Here is a 21,225-nt window from a genome sequence, read left to right on the forward strand (position 1 = left end):
TGCTGGTCATATAATTAGAACATCAACAAAAAGTTGATTTCACTAACTCCATTCAAAAAGTGAAACTTGTATATTATATTCATTCATTGCACACAGACTGATATACTTAAAATGTTAATTTATTTTAATCCTGATGATTATAACAAGTAAGGAAAATCCCAAATTCAGTATCTCAGAAAATTAGAATATTGTGAAAAGGTTCAATATTGAAGACACCTGGTGCCACACTCTAATCAGCTAATTAACTCAAAACACCTGCAAAGCATTTAAATGGTCTCTCAGTCTAGTTTTGTAGGCTACAGAATCATGGGGAAGACTGCTGACTTGACAGTTGGCCAAAAGACGACCACTGACACTTTGCACAAGGAGGGCAAGACACAAACCTGGATTACACATAACATACTAATATGCTTTTAATATCCAAATCCGTTAAAGGATTTTTAGGCTGCATTAATTAGGTAAACCGGAACCGGAAACACTTCACATAACACCCTATGTACTTGCTACATCATTAGAAGAATGGCATCTACGCTAATAGTTGTCTGTTTCTCTCTTATTCCGAGGTCACCGTAGCCACCAGATCCAGTCTGTATCCAGATCAGAGGGTCATTGCAGTCACCCGGATCCAGTACGTATCCAGACATGATGGTGGATCAGCACCTAGAAAGGAACTCTACTGCCCTGAAAGACAGCGGAGACCAGGACAACTAGAGCCCCAGATACAGATCCCCTGTAAAGACCTTGTCTCAGAAGACCACCAGGACAAGACCACAGGAAACAGGTGATTCTTCTGCACAATCTGAATTTGCTGCAGCCTGGAATTGAACTACTGGTTTCGTCTGGTCAGAGGAGAACTGGCCCCCCAACTGAGCCTTGTCTCTCCCAAGGTTTTTTTCTCCATTCTGTCACCGATGGAGTTTCGGTTCCTTGCCGCTGTCGCCTCTGGCTTGCTTAGTTGGGGTCACTTCATCTACAGCGATATCGTTGACTTGATTGCAAATAAATGCACAGACACTATTTAACTGAACAGAGATGACATCACTGAATTCAATTATGAACTGCCTTTAACTATCATTTTGCATTATTGACACACTGTTTTTCTAATGAATGTTGTTCAGTTGCTTTGACGCAATGTATTTTGTTTAAAGCGCTATATAAATAAAGGTTACTTGACTAAAGGTCTTTGCAAAAGAGTCTGGCTGTTCACAGAGCTCTGTGTCCAAGCACATTAATAGAGAGGCGAAGGGAAAGGAAAATATGTGGTTTGAAAAAGTGTACAAGCAATAGTGTCACAGGTCGGAGCGGACCACAGATGTCGTGAGCCTCGGCCCTCCCTAGTTTCCACCTCGAGGAGGTCCCAAGAACACCCCAATGACCAGACACACGAGAGAGAGTGGGTATAATTAAAACAAACTTTATTTAAATTATCTAAAAGGTGTGAAGGGAAGGGAAAAGGGAATCTAAAATCCACTCTCGGGGCCAGAGAGTATAGGTCCGAGTCGCTTCTGACTCGGTCATGGGGACTCTCAGGTAAGCCTGTAGGTGAATTGGTGTCCTTTCCTTCACGTGGCTCAACAGGGTTTTTCTCAGTAGTGCCTTTCTGTTTCTCCTGCAGGAGAACCGTCGGTGGGGCCCTTCCAGTCCCTGCACGCAGAGCAAAGAAGGCAAGTAATTCTGATGAATTGGATGGGGTGCGTACCTGACGCCGTTCGCCATGAGATTCTGGGTCCGCGGTTGGAAATGCCTAAAAGGTCCACAGGTAAGTATGCAGGTGAATATATTGGGGTCTTGGCCTTCGGTGTATAGGTAAGTATGCAAGAAAGATACACAATCCTTAACTTCGATTTTCGTCCAGGTAAACCCTACGGATGGAGTTTGCACAATATGCACACTGTTCCTTACTTGCTATTGTTGACACGTCACCACTCGGCGGAGTAGGAGTCCAAAGCCACGAGCGGGCATGTATATAAAAGACGGTCGTCTCACAACACCGGTGCACGTTCTTCTCCACAGGGTTTTCTCTCCCAGCCTAGAGGGTGATTACTGACGACATGACACAGCACGACACTGCAGACTTCAAGTGTACACACAGCAAAGAAAAGGACTCACCCACTGCACTCCACACACTCACAGTGAATTAAGGGTCAAAACCACATAGGACCGGGGATTAGTTCCTGGACGTTGGCGGCACCGATGCAGCAGACGACCAGAGGAAATGTCACAAGGCACCAGACTCCTTTTTCGCTGGTTCCGGCTCACCCACCAATCCTATTACGGTGGGGCCGCTCACACTGGTCACAACTCACAAGAGGTATATGGATATTCCACACTTGCAAAATAACTGTTGACTCGATGAATATTTCAGTGTACTCACACTTTCATTAACACTGGATCTTTCCACTTCTCTTCCAGAAAACCGACATCCGACACAACTGGCAGCACGATCTCCTTCCTACAATCCTAGCAGATCTTCAATGTGTGTTAACTTCACATCACACAATGCATCTGAACACAATGCTCCAATAAAGATATTCGTATACTCAGCCCTGTGTGTGTATCTCTCTTTGCCCAAGCTCCACAGTACACCATACACTCTCTCTCCAACTCTCTCCTCCGCTCCGTTGCACCCACAATAACTACTGGGAATCACCAACCACTTCCTTTGTTTCTGATGCCCTATTTATGTGTCTCCTCTTCCCCGAATTGCCCAATCAGTGATCGCCACGCTCAACAAGACACCTGTTCCCAATAACACGCCGATTTGGGTTCGTCGGCGTTCCCGGAAGCGGCGGTGTATGCGATATATGGTCCGGGCGGAACCAATCTTCCTCATTTTTGGTTCCGCCCTGTCACAGTCACTCCGTCACAATAGGGATAACCGCACCCAGGAGAGGATTGTGAAACAAAACCCATTCAAAAATGTGGGGTAGATCCACAAAGAGTGGACTGCCGCTGGAGTCAGTGCTTCAAGAACCACTACACACAGACGCATGCAAGACATGGGTTTCAGCTGTCGCATTCCTTGTGTCAAGCCACTCTTGAACAACAGACAATGTCAGAAGCGTCTCGCTTCAAAAAGGACTGGACTGCTGCTGAGTGTTCCAAAGTTATGTTCTCTGATGAACGTAAATTTTGCATTTCCTTTGGAAATCAGTGTCCCAGAGTCTGGAGGAAGAGAAGAGTGGCACACAATCCACGTTGCTTGAGGTCCAGTGTAAAGTTTCCACAGTCGTGATGGTTTGGGTTGCCATGTCATCTGCTGGTGTTGGTCCACTGTGTTTTCTGAGGTCGCAGCCATATAACAGGAAGTTTTAGAGCACTTCATGCTTCCTGCTGCTGACCAACTTTATGAAGATTCAGATTTCATACATTGCCAAAGTTTCTAGTACCTGGCTTATGGACCATGGTATCCCTGTTCTTATTTGGCCTGCAAACTGCAAACTGCAGTAATTCAGGCAAAAGGAGTCCCAACTAAGTATTGAGTACTGTACATGCTCATACTTTTCATGTTCATACTTTTCAAGATTTCTAAAAATCCTTTCTATGCATTGGTCTTAAGTAATATTCAAATTTTCTGAGATAATGAATTTGGGATTTTCCTTAGTTGTCAAATATAATCATCAAAATTAAAAGAAATAAACATTTGAAATATATCAGTCTGTGTGTAATGAATGAATATAATATACAAGTTTCGCTTTTTGAATGGAATTAGTGAAATAAATCAACTTTTTGATGATGTTCCACTACAAAAACTAGCTAATTCTGCATGTTTATGCTGTCCCAGTTCTAAGCGGCTTCTCAGCTGATAATTAGAAAAACACTTTTAAATCTTAACAACCAGAATTGCAGTGTTTTGAAAGGCATCTGACTCATGCTCAAAGAGCCCTAATTTCCAAAATGTTAGTTAATCTACTTTGATCCCTGAATGACACATAATTACCATCTGGAAGTCGTTTTCACTTTAAAGCAGCACTAGCTCTCAGCTCTTTAACCACCCTGAAGCTCACAAAAGCTCTGTTGACTTTAGTTATACAGTATAAGCTTTGTATCATAAATGTGTTTTATTAGACTGTTTCGTTTTTCTTTTTGCACTACTGTAATGTAAATGGCATTGTGGCATTCACTTTATTGAATTTTCATAATGCTCATAATATCGTTTTCTGCCTTTCCTGCATGCAGCTCAAACTACTGGGCTGGTCTGAGGTCATTTTGATGCAGAGCGTGAGCATTTCTTCAACTTCGGGCACAGCAAAGGTTGTTTTTTTATTAAAACTAATAGATTTTTTTTCTTGGTTTATATGAAGGTCACACTCATTTTTTTTTCACGCTTTCATTATTTTTTGCGACGTTTTATTACTCTTTACTTTTTTCAGTAGTAAAGTTTCTTAATAAAATATAAAAATATATATTTTTATACAAATTATTGTATATGTTTTGTAAACATTTTGCATACTTGTTTACCAAGGCAATATTAAATGTGACATGATATGAAGAAAACAAGAAAAATAAAGGTCAATATCATTTTTGAACAATTTTTTTATTGAAAGCAAGCTTGAAAAGTGTAAAAAAATATATATATTTATTTGTGTGTATTTTATTATCCATGAAATGAAATAAGTATTAGCAAAGATGGAGCCATTTTAAAATGTAATTTCCACCAAAGTATGCTATTAAGCACAACACATGATTTGAGATGTGGTGGAAATAACACTGTGCATGCTGGAAATATTCATGACTTCAGCATTCAATGACCCAGACCTGTAAAATTCATTAATTTTTAGCTTTCCATTATGCAGTTTTTTTTCTCCCTCTTCTCAATTATTTCTCCCTTGTGGTGCTCCATTGACATAATCAGCAGGATACTGATGAAGCTGCACTCACTACTGCAAGTTTCATTGTTGCCTCTCAGCTTCAATCTATAATATAACTGAATATTGCTGCAATTTTACTTCTCATTTACAGATACCCAAATCTCTCCCCCCACTCATGTATTCAATCGCCTTTCCTCTGGTGAATGAAAAAGTCATGGAGGTTTATTAGCCACTGATTTCTCTAGTCCCAAAAGTAATTCAGATTCAAGTACACATAAACGCTTAAAGACCCTCTTTGGAACGCTCTTCGTTTTAGCGGCGGCTCTAAACAGCCAAGGTCATCTCAAGCCAATAAGGAACATTTTCCAGTATTTTCTAAAAGCAGACTCAGCGGTTGATACTGTCTAATTGGATCAGAGTCATGACATTTTATTCACAACAGTCTAATGATAATGGCTTCACATCACACTACAGCACGGTGTCGTGGGTGCCAAGTTGATGGAATCAGGTGTACCTGCTGAGATGGTCCAGACTGCCGTGATCTTGGCCCGGGCACGGGAGCGTGAGTTTGACCGATTGTGTCGGATGGGGTTACGGATGGCCACATAACGGTCCAGCGAGATAGCGCACAGATGCATGATGGAGGCAGTGGAAAAGAGAACATCCAAGTAGATCCACATGGGACACAGTGATGCAGGGAGGGGCCAGGAGTAACCTGAAGAAGAGACAGACGTTTAGAGGATGGGGCCAAAGGAATAAAACTGATAGCAAAAGCCTTAAAGGTACTGACTGTCCTCCGTTCCATGCTAATGGCCCATGTGAGATCACTGAATTGGCTTATCCCACTAAGTGTTTTCACTGGAAGGCATGAGTGTGATGAACTCTTGAGAGCAGCACAAGAGCTTAATGGTCACTGACAGTGTTTTCAGTTCATACGCTGATGAAATACAGTTTATTTTCTAGAACACTACGTCCATCCAGTGAGTACAAAATGGTTCTTGTATGGCATTGTTGTGAAAACCCCTTTTACTTTAAGAGTGTAGTGCTCCATCCATCCATTAGGCCTAATTGGCGATAAACAATATCATATCGCGATTGCAATCAAGTTTATGTTGATAACGTTGATAAGTTCTGGACATTTTTCCTCAAAATGGATTAATCTGACAGGTTTTCACACACCAGATGCTCTGACTGGTGAAAGAAGCCAGTCAATGCATGTTGCTAATAAGTCTGTTTGTTCCACATGTCTCTGTGTGAATGAGTGGTGCAGTTTCATCTGATACCAACTGTCTTTGTCTCAGTATATGAGGATATGAACACATGAACTTCATCTCCAGAACTGCTCTGAGAGTCACCTCACCAGCTTTAAACTGTTTCATTGGAGAAAAAAAATAAAACTACCATCAAATACACACTGGGCATCATTTATTAACATAGAAACTAATGCAGATATGCGCGCCCTTACAACAACTTACAACAGAGTTCATGTGTGAATCATGAAACATTCATATGCCATCCATCTCTTCGTACAAATTGTTGTACGATGATAAATGTGGCTTATGAAAACAATTGTCATTTCAATGTCATACCCGTAAAAACACCCTGGTTTAGAAGCCTTGCCCCTAGATTTTACGACACAGAGAAACAAATCCCAGTCAAAAAGAGAATGCAATCTAATGAAAGAGAAATTAATCTTACTCCAAAAACACCCGTTAACCTGGGAACTGGAAACAGTTACACTAATTTATATGTACAATAAAGCAAAGTAAAACTGAAAAATCTTCACAACAACCCATCAAAATAAATGTCTGGTTTAACTTGAAAAAAAAAAATGACAGAAATATACTACTTTTTTATATTAAAATATAATTTCCAAATAATAATATTATTATTTTTATGGAATATCACATAACCAAGGCATTTTTCAATAATTTATACATTTGTGATGTGCAGCATCTTGCTTGACAATTAAAATGCTAAGGTTTGTTGAAAATGTATTTCAATTGATTACATTTTAAAAGAGTGTGAATCATAAAACTCAGAATTCAGAAATGGAGAAAAAAAAGAATTCAAGATTTTATGGGGATCTAAATTAAAAGATGTTTCACTGTGTGGAATTTAATTTTAAACAAATAAAGTTATGTTTATATTTATTCTCAAGGTCTATTAAACATGTGGAAAGTATTTCCTTCCCCAGTAACAGTAAATCAATATTGTGGTGAATATCGATAATGTATTATATGGAAAAATATATATTGTGATAATATTTTTGGCCATAACGCGCATCTATCCATCTATCTGTATACCCACTGTGTCAGCCTGTCCTTCTTTCTATCTATCCAACAATCCATCTCTCCAAGCACACTGAAGCCACTGGTGAGGAGTAAGTTCAGTTTTGTGAGTGCAATAGTGTTAGCTCACTCTGCTCTGTGCAGTCAGCCAGAAAATGACCATCCACCAAAGACTCATTACTGAAACTGTAAATTTCAGTCTTAATACTTCCCGGCACTTTGTACAGAACACACACAGGCACAAACTGTGAAGGGAGGAAATACTGAATTAATAATACATGTACAGCAATTTGAAGTTACTGTCAGGTACTTTCTTAAAAATGAGCGCTTTCACTAGATTTTTTTATTTATTTATTTTGTCACTGACAAAAGATTGAAATGAAGCACAAAGGCTAAGCCAAAAGAGCCAACACAAATTAAGTGCCACAAAGAGGAAATGAGGTAGAAAAATAAAGAGAACGAAATGAGTGAGAGAATAACAGGAGGCGGAGCTGTAGGAAATGCGATGCATGCAGAGAAAGGAAGTGAAAGGAAGAATGTGGATGAATTAATGTACAGAGCTTGTGTGCAAAAATATGATAAAGACCATCAATCACCAAAACAAAGATCACACACCTGTTTAGAAACATCCCTCTGTGATATTGGATTGTACCTCAGCAGAGCTGTATTACTTTAGTTTCCCTGTGTGTGTTGTGTTTACTGTGTTTTTTTAAAAGTGACAGAAAAATCTGTGGTTTCCCTGCCGTTCCATTCAACACTCAAAACAGATTCTGTGAATTTCTCTGCAGAAGAAAATGTCAGTTTGGGCTTCAGCTAAAATTCGGTCTGTGGTTTGATAAATGGATGCAGCAGCACAGGAGATAAACTACATTATCTTAGCTTTGAAATGCTCCCACACTCCAGCATTCACTATCTACTGAGGTATAAAAAGATGTCTGGGTGACACACTAGCTAAAGATAGATGTGTTTTACTATGAACATGAAATGCAGGCTGCCATCATCACGGCTCAAACATAAACATTTTTGGTAGTAGACATATGACAGTCCACAAACTTAAACTATACAGGTAGACTTACTCTCTGTGAATATGGTTTGCTTTTTTAAAGTAAAGTTTACGTTGGTGCAAGTGAGAACTCTTATTCGATGTTCAGTTCATGCTGGCCACACACTAGATGATTTTAAGGGTGATTTTTAGCCCGATTAGCACCCCTGAATGATTAGGAGGTGTGGCGTGATTCAAGGCTTGTCGCAAATGATTTTTTGTCCAAAACATCCTCTATTGTATGGTGTTGTGACAATTATTTAACTGCTCCCAAATTGAGATTGAGTACCTGAAACAGTCTCCATGTCTGTGGTCTCCCATGGTTTTAAAGGGGTCATATGATGCGATTTCAAGTTTTCCTTGTGCATAAAGAAGATCTGTAAAGTTGCAAAGACTAAAGTCTCAAATCCAAAGAGATATTCTTTATAAAATTTAAGTCAACCACACCCCCCTAAAATGTCTCGTTTTAACACGCCCCCACATGTCTACGTCACTATGTGGGAACATTTGCATAACACTGGCCAAATGTTCACACAAAGGAAGAAGGCGTAACTTTTATTCTCTCTGTTGCCACCGCTGCCATGTCGTGGAGTCACCATGTGTTTCGTTTGTGAAAGTGAAACTACTTGTTTGGCCTTCCAAAAGTTCTGTTATAATGCTACTGTGCGGTCATCACCGGTCTATTAAAATGCACAACATATTAAATCGTCTTTTGTGTTTCCATGTTTTCTACAAAACAAAACAAAACCGGAAATCAAGGGGTTCTGACATCATTGGCAGGCGACACAATAACTATGGACATGTTCCGTGTCAAAAGTTAAAATGTCTTATTTCTCTGGATTTAAACATTCTTTGAAACATTTGGGATAATGTAAGTAGACAAGTTAGCAAAATATATTCTGTAACACTGTTGTAGTGTTTTTTGGATATTTTAATAAATAAAAAAAGTCTTACATATCATGCCTTTTAATTTTAGCACATTTTAATTACCAAAAATGTAAAACCACACAAATCAGTTTAAACTGTAGACAGTATTAAACGGTTAGTTCACCCAAAAATGAAAATTCTGTCATTAATTATTCAACCTCATGTTGTTACAAATCCGTAAAACCTTCGTTCATCGTCGGAATATTAAATGAAGATATTTTTGATGGAATCTGAGAGCTCTCTGACCCCCTATAGACGCCAATGATATTACCATGATCAACGCACCGAAACATATTAAGAACATCGGTAAAATAGTCCATGTGACATCAGGAGCTAAACTGTAATTTTACGAAGCTACGAGAATACTTTTTGTGTACAAAGAAAACAACAATAATATAATTTATTCAGCAATTCTCCTCTACAAGTTAGCATCTTCTTCCATTTTGGAGAGTACCCCAGAACGTAATCAGTGTTGTTTACATTCAGCATGACAGCGTGCACATTCTACTGCTTATATAATGGTCATTTAGGTTGATCTTCTCAGACCATTGATCAACATATTCAGAAGGTTAAGCACCTCATTTAAATGACTATTTATTGAGAAAGAAAAAAAAGAAGAAGAGTCTCAGGCCTATTTTAAACCCCATTTTGTGGAATTGCCTACAGCATGGGTTGAAAGAGAGAGAGGATCAGGGCTTATGATAAGAAGACATCAAGGTCTTTTTGGAGAATATTAAGATGTGGGGACTGTTTGATGTAGCGGTATGCATCATGGCACAAATAAAAATCAAAGTCTTGATAAAAGAAGCACAAACAGGAAAATATAAGTAAAAGAATAAAAGGTCAATCACTGGCAGGCAGAAGAGGTGCTCATGAATAGACTATGAGAGATGAAGAACATCATCCATTTCTCCACTCTGAGGCTTCTACCAGCTGGGGCTTTATTCCATAAAGCTCAAACGAGATGCCACATCAAAACCAGAGGCTAATTAATAATCCATTAATATAAAATGAATGTGAACGTGTGTGCGTGTTCAATCTATTAGATACATGCATGCGTGTTTGTGCTCGTGACTGAAAGGGAAAGAGAAACAATGAAGGGCAGAGACTCGATTTAAAACCCTTCAGACCGTTTGTCATTGGAGTCGGTACAGTCTCGGGGGATGCCCTAATTACTGAAGGCGTAATCACCCCTTGTTTAATACTCAGACCTAACAAAAACCTGACAAATTCCCTCAGATCTGTAGAGTGTTTGTGCATGTGCCTCAGAGGAAAGCCAAATGTTATCTGGCCAAGCAGGATAATAGCCTGATTTGGTTGAAGGACACCTTAAAAAGGAGCAAGTGTGTCTGAGTCTGTATGTGTGTACCATTTTTTTGGGACAAATCTGAACCTAGAACTGAGCTAAATCTCATTTGTTAAAATTGTATTAAAATATTTAATTAAAGGGAAAGTCATTCACCCTCACACCATCCAGAACCTGAATGACTTGTGGATCACAAAAGAAGATATTTTGAAGAATGTTGATAACTAAACTCTTTCTGTTCAAATTGAGAAAAGACACAATGTAAGTTAATGGGAACCGAAACAACAAAGCAACACTAATCAGTCTGTGGAACGTGTTTGCAGAGCTGTTTATGCTATCACAGTGAATTTAACCATACAGCCTCTCTGAAAACATGAAAACACACACACATACGCACATTACCACCACCTTAAAAGCTTTGCCTTTTGACCACAAGACAAAGATTTCAGCAGGCTGAATTATTATTATTATTATTTTTGCAAAGATTTGACTGTAGAGTGCCAGAACATTTTGAAATGCATTTCATGTAAGCACTGATTTGAGCCAGATGCCACTGAAATGACAACTGGGGGTATGATTACATTCGTCACTGTGTGTCACCATTTCCAAAAAAAACTACAAAAAAAACACATTCTATGATATTTGCCTAAAGCAGGAAGGAATCTGTAATGTCACGAGGAGTGTGTCTGCGGGTGCATTTGTATCGGTTGAAGGATAATTATAAAACCACTGGCTCACCCCCTTTTCCCTGACCCTTCCTGAACTCATCCTCTGCCTCGTTAAACAGCCCTGAATCTATCAGACTAATTAATCACCCCTTCCTGTCCCCACACACACACCTTTCTCACTACTTTACTCTGTCTCTTTACCTCTTGTTTGTCCTGCAAACAACTCAAAATGCCTCAGAGGAAAACCAAATGTTATCTGGCTGTAACCCCTATCCACCAACCATTTGCATAGGCTAGAGTTTTTGATAAGGACCTGAGTTCTTTTATTTCTAAATGATCTTTCAACCCTGTCTTCTAATATAAATTAACCTCCAAGAAATCACTTTATACAAACAGTCGATTTACTTCTAGCGTAGAAGTTGCTTATAAATTACTTTTAAACTGCAATAACCCACACACTCACAAATAAACGTTTAAACCAATAAAGATTGTATTAAATATCAACGAAATTGACATTTGGTATTTAAAATAAATTAAATGTATCAAGAATCTGAATGGCAATGTAAATGAAAACAAAACAAAAATGTCAAAACCACCGTATGTGATAGCCTTCCTTTTAACAGTAACTAAACACCTTTTTTACAGTATCACACAAGTACTGTCAATTTTGTGTCACCTTTCAGAATGTATTTAACTCACTAAAGTTAACCATAAAGGCATAAACCTTTTCTAAGGCCTGTTTAACTTTAATTTAAACTATCAAATTAACTTAAATCTCTGTATAAATTGTGTAAGCTCGAATAAACCTTTTAAGCTTTTAACAATCAAAATACACTCCAGATGGAAAGAGGAAAAAACAGTCACAATATCATTAGTGCACTCAAATGTTAACACATCCCACCCCGTTGCAGGCCTGATACGAAGCTTGAGTGCGTAGTGGCCGGGAAAATGAAACTGGCCCCTTCGCTCCAGAGAGCAAACAAAAAGATGTTTTAAATGGTTACCTCAATTGGGTTGCTAGTATGCGTTGAAACACGTCCGCTCTAATCACGTTGAAATGGTCCCGATTTGCAATGTCTCCGTGTACAACAGGTGCGGTGATTGTTTGCGCGTCGGATTCTCATAAAGTCACTCGACGACGATCGCCGACATTTTCATCCCGGGAAACAGAAGTCTGCGTTCTTTTTCCTGAAGCTCCGCTCGGTTTAAGCAGAGGACAACAACAGTTTCAGTCTCAAAAATTGCCAACATGCCCAGCGTTCAACTCTGGCCGAGCCAAACATGCAGTCAATACAAACTCACATGAAACAGTACGAATTCTGGATGAGCCACCTCCTCCATGCAGAAATACGAGCAGTACTTCCGATTACAGGAAAAACTCAAAGACCTCGTTCAACTCACGTCTTTTCTCCCCTCCTTTCTCTCGAACTTTCTTTCCCGTCCCCGCTAATAGGAAAATCTGATTGGCTTACAAACTTGTCAGTCTCTTAGTTGTCCAATGCACATCAACTCACAACCCAAAATGATGTTTGCCACGTTTTTCACCTGTACTCCCCAACCAAACTCTAATAAAGGAAAGGAAAAAATACATATTAAACATTTCCAATAAAAATAAATAAATAAATAAAATAAAATAAAAGCATTCTATCATAATTGCACCCTCAGGAAATATAGAAAATCACAAATATAACATCAGGGTTACACTCTCCCCCTTCAAATGGTCTTCATGCCCCCATAAGACCAAACTTTAAATGTATGCTCATTTATATAGAGAGGAAACCGGTACACATTTACAACCTGTGTCAAATGAAGTAACATCTCGGGTTTCGTAACTTATCCGAATGACAAGCCCACGATGTACTAAAGTAATAGGCCGGTTTGTAGGTACTCCTGGCTCATCATAACTGAGTCGTATAACTGGTTCTACCCTGCGTCTGAGTCTATAAGTATGCCTACTTTCTTCAGCTTTACCAGAGTCATATGAAACGGAATTGTCTCCCCCTTCAGACTCTGACTCCACTGCTTCAGCTATGCCAGACTCAGCATCGTTCCCGACCATTTCATCATGTACAACAGGTGGTTCTTCTACTTCACTCTGCTCACTGACAGACAAAAGATCATCCTCCAACACTACCGGCTTACTATCACCATGTTCAGGCTCTTTTCTGAAGGAATCAAGTATCTCTTGGCAAATTGCTGACTCACCATAATACCTTTCATCCTCAGAACTAGATAAGCTGTCTAACTGAGGAGCCTCAGTTCGTATTCGTGTTGCTTTTATGGATTCTTTTCTTGCTCGTTCAGCCCTCGTCACTGGTCTACGAGAGACTTGTTCTTTCTCAACCAAGTTACCAAACCGAACAAACTCTCCGATTGGGAGTAAATGATCTCTGTGCAACGTTCTCTCTCGCCCAAACCCATTTTCGGGTTTCACACGATATACCGGCAGATTGGGCAATTGTTCCACCACAAGGTGCGGAACAGAACACCACTTATCTTGAAGTTTGTGTTTCCCTTTGAGTCCCAAGTTTCTAACCAACACTCTGTCCCCTTTAACTAAACCCTGGTGCCGGACTCTACGATCATAGTAAGTTTTGTTTTTCTGGTGGTTTTTCAATGCTGCAGCGGAGGCAAGTTCGTAGGCCTCTTGCAGATCGACCTTCAACTTTTGAACATACTGCGTGTGAGTAGTATTTTCCTTCCCATAGGGAAAAAGTCCAAAACAAACATCAATGGGCAATCTAGCTTCTCGCCCAAATAACAAAAAATAGGGAGAGTAACCCATTGCCTCATTGAATGTACAATTGTACGCATGTACCAGTGAGCTAACATACTGGCTCCACCTTTGTCTCTTTGCTGACTCCAGAGTGCCCAGCATTGACAAAAGCGTCCTGTTGAAGCGCTCCGGCTGTGGGTCACCCTGAGGATGGTAGGGCGTGGTCCTAGATTTGCGGATGCCTAGTATTCGGAGAAACTCTTGGATCAGTCTGCACTCAAAATCTCTCCCCTGATCAGAATGTATGCGTGCAGGAAGACCATAATGGACGAAAAATTTCTCAAAAAGGACCTTTGCCACAGTTGTCGCTTTTTGATCCCTAGTGGGATACGCCTGAGCATAACGAGTATAATGATCGGTGATTACCAACACATTTGCAAATCCCTTGCTGTCAGGCTCTAGGGATAAAAAGTCTATACAGACTAAATCAAAGGGGCTTTTACTGGTTAGCTGATTCAACGGTGCAGCCTTCTGTGGGATAGTCTTACGAGCAATGCATCTACCACAGTTTTTCACGTAGGAGTCGATGTCACTATCCATTTTTGGCCAGTAAAACCGGTCCTTAATCAATTCCTTGGTCTTGTCAATACCCAAGTGACCTGACTCATCATGAAGAGACCTTAGAACTTGTAGGCGATACACTTCAGGCAATACTAACTGTGCGTTCCTCACCATTATCTGTCTGTGTCATGCGATACAAAACATATTTCAAAATACGTAATTTTTGTCTCTGTCGCTTCAGTAGGGTAACAGCTGGGTTATCTCCTTTCCCAGTAGACATTATATTACCGGTGTCTAGTTCCTTCTTCACAACTCCAATTACAAAATCGGTATCCTGAGCCTCCTTTAAATCATCTAAAGATAAAAGTTCCAAGGACTCACCACCTAACTGCACCGGACAAATGAATGCCGCAGGGAGACCATCGGGATGAACTCCTAACTGATCGACAAACCTGTGAGGAGTACTGGAAGAGACATCAACTTGAGCGAGTTTGCATACAGCTTTGACCCCAGAAGGCGGAATCTCAGCCCACTTAATGGGATGTGGGTCGTCGTGCGGATTGCGGGACAATAGATCAGCATCAGTATTAATGCGACCTGGCTTATACTGGATGGTAAACTCATAGGTGGCAAGAGCAGCCAACCACCGGTGTCCAGTGGCGTTCAGTTTAGCACTGCTCAGCACGTAAGTGAGGGGATTATTGTCGGTGCGGACGGTAAACCTTGCCCCATACAAATAATCATGAAATTTATCGACCACAGCCCATTTAAGTGCGAGGAATTCAAGCTGATGGATGGTGTAGCGCTGTTCTGTTTCACTCAACTTACGGCTGGCGTATGCGACTGGGCGCAACCCGTCTGGGTATTCTTGATTAAGAACTGCCCCAAGACCATTCATACTGGCATCTACATGCAAGATGTATGGTCTGGACGGATCCGCAAAGGCCAAAACAGGTGCATGCGTCAATCTGCAAATAATTTCCCTAAACGCCTCAGTACATTCGGGAGTCCAGCGATCTCCAAAGGGTTCTGACTCTTTGAAGTACCCCTGAGTACTAGTAGCCTTAGACTTGGTTTTTCCCTTTCCAGCAGGTGGAAACCCTTTCGTCAAATCAGTGAGCGGTCGTACTACGGAGGAGTAACCCTTTATGAACCGGCGGTAATAACCACAAAAACCCAGAAAGGACCGCAGCGATTTCAGATCATGTGGTTGCTTCCATTTTGCTACTGCCTCGATTTTTGCTGGGTCAGCCGCAATACCCTCTGCTGACACCATATGACCAACATATTTAACCTCAGGCTGGCAAAATTGACATTTGTCAATAGAGATTTTCAAACCACATTCTTCCAACCGATCCAAAACTTTGAAAAGACGCTCTTCATGTTGCTCTAAAGTTCGCCCAAAGACAATTATATCATCAAGATAGACGATGGCTTCGAGGAGGTGCATGTCCCCAACGGCCCGCTCCATCAGGCGTTGGAATGTGGCTGGAGCTCCAGTTATTCCTTGGGGCATGCGCTCAAATTGGAAAAACCCCAAAGGGCAGATGAATGCAGTTTTCTCTTTATCCTCCTCGGCCATCTCTATCTGATAATATCCACTCCGGAGGTCCAGGACGGAAAACCATTGGCTACCAGCTAGGCAGTCCAACGCATCATCTATCCTGGGGGTAGTATACTGGTCAGGTATGGTGCGACTATTTAGAGTGCGGTAGTCCACACACATTCTCACATCGCCATTCTTCTTCCGAGCAATGACGATGGGGGATGCATATGGGCTCCTCGACTCTTTAATAATTCCGGCCGTCATCAAATTTTTTAAGTGCCGACGAACGTCTTCAACATCCGCAGGGGCAATACGCCGGGACCGTTCACGGAAAGGGGTGTCATCTCTCAGCCGAATATGGTGTTTGACTCCTTGTGCTAACCCCACATCAATATCAGATAAGGAAAACACATTCACTCTTTCTGATAATTTCTGTCTGAGTCGATCTTTCCATTTTTGAGGCACAGGCGAGTTACCAAAATCAAACAATTCTGGATCGAGAATTTGATGGTTCTTTGTTACCTCCCGTGCATCTCTCACTGTGTCTGTAGCATAAACTCTGGCTAACACAGTCCCATTTGGTATAAACTTTTCCTTAAAAGTGTCATTGCGCACCAAAACCCTGAGTTGGTTTTCCCCCATGGCTGAAAAGGGAACCACCACCGGAGGAACTAATACTCCTGCAGGAAGAACATCATCTTCAGGACCCTCTACAAGGTAAATATCTTTCTCCAGAGGAGACTGACAGTCAATGTGACCCACCACACATGTCTCAGTCTGAGGAGGGAGTGTAAGAGGACTATCACCCGCCCATTTCACCTCACCCACAGGCTTTTCTTCAGGAGCAGCTATTTGACTGGAAGGGACTAACCCATCTGTTATCCACTGAGACTGTATCCTCATAACTTGAGAAGTCTTGGGCCCTAAGCTCCCAGTACCAATGTCAACTAATCTTTGGAAAAAACTGGCATTGGTCCCCACAATCACTGGCGTTTGCTCAGGCCCAACTGGATCCGGACACACCAATGCAAGTACTGAAATTACCTCGGATGAACCCATCAGAGCCTGTGGGAATTCCATGTCTACCACAATATACCCTCGGTAAGGATAGCTTGATGAACTCAAGCCCCATATAGCTAGCTAACCCATCAAAGTGGTTTAAGGGTACTTGAGGTAGATGACGTAAATACCACTTCTCAAAGACAATGGTCACCTGTGACCCACTATCTAATAAAGCTAAACAAGGCTGTCCATTAACCTTGACCTCGACTGTGGATGATGGCCCTACTAAACCAGCTGGTACAAAACTAGGCTCAGGAACCTCAATTAGGCTTTTCTTGGAGAAACAATCACTCTTCCCTACATCAGTATCTCTCGGTCCTGAAGCAGGTTTTTTCTCTTTAGATTTGCGAAGTAATTGTAGTAGTTTCTGAATGACTAAACCAGAATTTGCAGAATGTTCACATTTGCTGGAAATGTGGCCATCTCCTCCACAATTGTAACAGAAAAAGCCATCACTGCTTTTACCTGCCGATCTCATTGGAGCAACAGAACCACGGCTTACCTGGAAATCTTGAGTATTCTGACTACTCGCCCCTACACTAAGCACAGACAATTGTTTCTGTAGTTGGTCTACTTGAGCTTTTAGGGCTAGCACCTCTGCATTTAACGGGTTGTCTGAGGGCCTTACTTCAGTTTTGCTTTTAACATAATCCCTCTCTGAGGGCTGTGACAGATTTGTGCTGCCCAGTTGGAGTCTTAACTCTTTAGCATCAACTTTCAAGTTGTCTCGATTTGACAGTGAGCCTCTCCCTCTGTCTTTTACTGGCTTATCTTTCACACTGGCACCAAGCTTACGTCTAGCCGCTTCGTTTTCTTCTTCTTCTCGAATCTCATTAAGAAGTTTAAGAAATGTGGGGGGATTTTCTTTCCGTTCATGCAGCCGCAATTTCAATAGCATCAAATCTGATTCAATCGCACCCCTTAACAACTGTTCCACACGAGCACGATCAGCTCTCTGAGGAATTAACCCTCCCCGTTTGATCACTAACGTTAGCGATCTTTCTTGTCTACGAAGAAAATCAGATAAGGCCTCCCCAGGCTCTTGTCGAAGCAAACGAAAAACAAAATACAATTCCTCACCCGATTCTGAGGTGCTAAAAGCACTCTCCAAAGCTTCAATATACTCCAGTGCTGTAGCATCTGCGTTGTGGGCTCTTACCGCCTTTATTACCTCTAACGCTGGCCCTTTAAGGCTTTCGACAATACGCTTGCGCTTCTCCTTGGCGGAGCAGTCCGACTCAGAAATCATCAATCTAGCTTGTTCAAGCCAATTCTCACTATTCTCTTCACCTACAGGGGTAGGCTCGAGACCAGAAAATATGCGTAAGCGACGGTAGGCTTGACCATCGCTAGTGGGCTTAGTTTTCTCCAATTAATCCCCAATAGCACGAATGATCGTCTCAGGTGATGTAACATTTGAAACCAAGGGGTTCATCAAGCCTTGAAGGTCAGTAATGCTTTTGCCCTCCCTATTTAGGAACTGAGTTAACCTGTCTGAAAAGGCATTCATATTAGAATCCTCATCTTTTATCACAACAATTTCCCAGGTCTCCCCAGAGGATGGCAACACTTCAGATGGCACCTGGGCAGGGCAGATTTTCTCTCTACACTCACACAGTACTAAAAGTGTCCCAGGAACTGTGCCTTCTTTTGTTGCACGAGCCCGTACTCGACCAAAGACTTTGACTGTTTGTACAGTGTCTTCGATAAACGCAACATCGGTGTCAGCTGGCACACCAACAAGCAAAATAGCATGTTGGGGATAAATTTTCTCATCTGCAGACCAGCTGCAAAGTTCTCGTGAAAGATCGATCTGTGACATTTTTCTTTTACAATTTATATTAGAAGACAGGAGATCCCAGCGGTGCCTCCATTATGTAACCCCTATCCACCAACCATTTGCATAGGCTAGAGTTTTGATAAGGACCTGAGTTCTTTTATTTCTAAATGATCTTTCAACCCTGTCTTCTAATATAAATTAACCTCCAAGAAATCACTTTATACAAACAGTCGATTTACTTCTAGCGTAGAAGTTGCTTATAAATTACTTTTAAACTGCAATAACCCACACACTCACAAATAAACGTTTAAACCAATAAAGATTGTATTAAATATCAACGAAATTGACATTTGGTATTTAAAATAAATTAAATGTATCAAGAATCTGAATGGCAATGTAAATGAAAACAAAACAAAAATGTCAAAACCACCGTATGTGATAGCCTTCCTTTTAACAGTAACTAAACACCTTTTTTACAGTATCACACAAGTACTGTCAATTTTGTGTCACCTTTCAGAATGTATTTAACTCACTAAAGTTAACCATAAAGGCATAAACCTTTTCTAAGGCCTGTTTAACTTTAATTTAAACTATCAAATTAACTTAAATCTCTGTATAAATTGTGTAAGCTCGAATAAACCTTTTAAGCTTTTAACAATCAAAATACACTCCAGATGGAAAGAGGAAAAAACAGTCACAATATCATTAGTGCACTCAAATGTTAACACATCCCACCCCGTTGCAGGCCTGATACGAAGCTTGAGTGCGTAGTGGCCGGGAAAATGAAACTGGCCCCTTCGCTCCAGAGAGCAAACAAAAAGATGTTTTAAATGGTTACCTCAATTGGGTTGCTAGTATGCGTTGAAACACGTCCGCTCTAATCACGTTGAAATGGTCCCGATTTGCAATGTCTCCGTGTACAACAGGTGCGGTGATTGTTTGCGCGTCGGATTCTCATAAAGTCACTCGACGACGATCGCCGACATTTTCATCCCGGGAAACAGAAGTCTGCGTTCTTTTTCCTGAAGCTCCGCTCGGTTTAAGCAGAGGACAACAACAGTTTCAGTCTCAAAAATTGCCAACATGCCCAGCGTTCAACTCTGGCCGAGCCAAACATGCAGTCAATACAAACTCACATGAAACAGTTCGAATTCTGGACGAGCCACCTCCTCCATGCAGAAATACGAGCAGTACTTCCGATTACAGGAAAAACTCAAAGTCTAGAGATTTTGGATTTTATAGATGTGGTCAACACATTCAAAATTAATTGGTTAAAAAGGTGCATTCGAAATCCTGATTCTATTTTTTTCTTTATTCCGAACTTTATTTTTAATAAACTAGGTGGGCTCTCGTTTCTTCTAAAGTGTAATTTTCTACCAAATAAACTACCAATCAAACTGTCCAACTTCCATCAGCAGTCCCTCTTGGCCTGGAAATTATCCTTCAATCACAACTTCTCACCACACAAATCTCTCCTTTGGAACAACAGCGACATTCTTATTAGGAATAAATCAGTATTCTTCACTAAGTGGTTCGATAGAGGAATTAACCATGTACTCTGCTTATTTGATGATTCTGGCACCATGCTCTCTTATGAACGGTTTATGGAAGCTCATGATTTCCCAATACCTTTTAAAGACTTTAAATCTATCACTGATGCCATCCCTATCGGAATTAGACAATTAATTAAAAATCATCTGAGCTATGGAAACAAAGATATCAGACAGCCTTCACTTATGTTGGATGGTGTAGAACTGTCTGATAAAAAATGTAACAATAAGCATATTCGCCGACATTTGCAAAAGATTAACTCCATTGCTCCAAGGGGTATGTTTTATTGGAATTCCTTAATAAGTGAAATAAATTGGAAAAAAACATGGTTGATTCCTCACAAATACTGTATCTCTAATAAAGCTAAAGAGGTCCACTTTAAACTTTTACATAACATTTACCCTACAAATTGTTTTGTTGCTAAGTTTCGAGATATTGACACATGCTGCAGCTTTTGTAAACAGGACACTGAAACCATTCCTCATTTATTTTTTAATTGTCCAGTTACCAAAAGGTTTTGGGAAGATTTGGGTACTCACTTTCTCCAATCTCAAAATATAACTCACTCATTCACCCTGAAAGATATTATTTGTTACTTTTGTTGCCCTCAAGATGGCACCCTGGAGTTTGTATTAAATTTTATAATCTTATATGCTAAGTTCTTTATACACAAGCAGAAATTTAATAAGTCTTCCTTATGTTTTAAACATTATATTTTGGAACTTAATATGCTTCTTAAGTCACACAAGCTTGTAAAGAACAAGAAGAATAGAAAACTTTTGTATAAATATTATGACCTATTTCCCGAATCCTCTTAATATTCTCTTTTTCCACCTCTATGTATGTATGTTTATATTTTATTGTATTTTATTTATTTTTTAGTTTTTTTCACTATTTATTTTTTATTTTGTTGTTGTTGTTCTTTGTTTCTGTTATGGTATGTCTGCATAAATATGTGTTTGTA

The 21,225-nt window shown here is 40.4% G+C and overlaps 1 protein-coding gene across 1 annotated transcript in view; it reads right to left on the reverse strand.

Annotated features, from left to right (window-relative positions):
- Positions 1-21,225, reverse strand: part of LOC113109360 (5-hydroxytryptamine receptor 2A-like) — a 37,606-nt gene that overhangs the window by 2,867 nt on the left and 13,514 nt on the right. The window contains exon 2 of the mRNA XM_026272975.1: positions 5,326-5,526. Coding sequence (XP_026128760.1) covers positions 5,326-5,526 — 201 coding nt within the window. The remainder of the gene's footprint in view (positions 1-5,325; positions 5,527-21,225) is intronic.

This window comes from Carassius auratus, chromosome 9 (genome assembly GCF_003368295.1).
Source record: "Carassius auratus strain Wakin chromosome 9, ASM336829v1, whole genome shotgun sequence".
Lineage (NCBI taxonomy): Eukaryota > Metazoa > Chordata > Actinopteri > Cypriniformes > Cyprinidae > Carassius > Carassius auratus.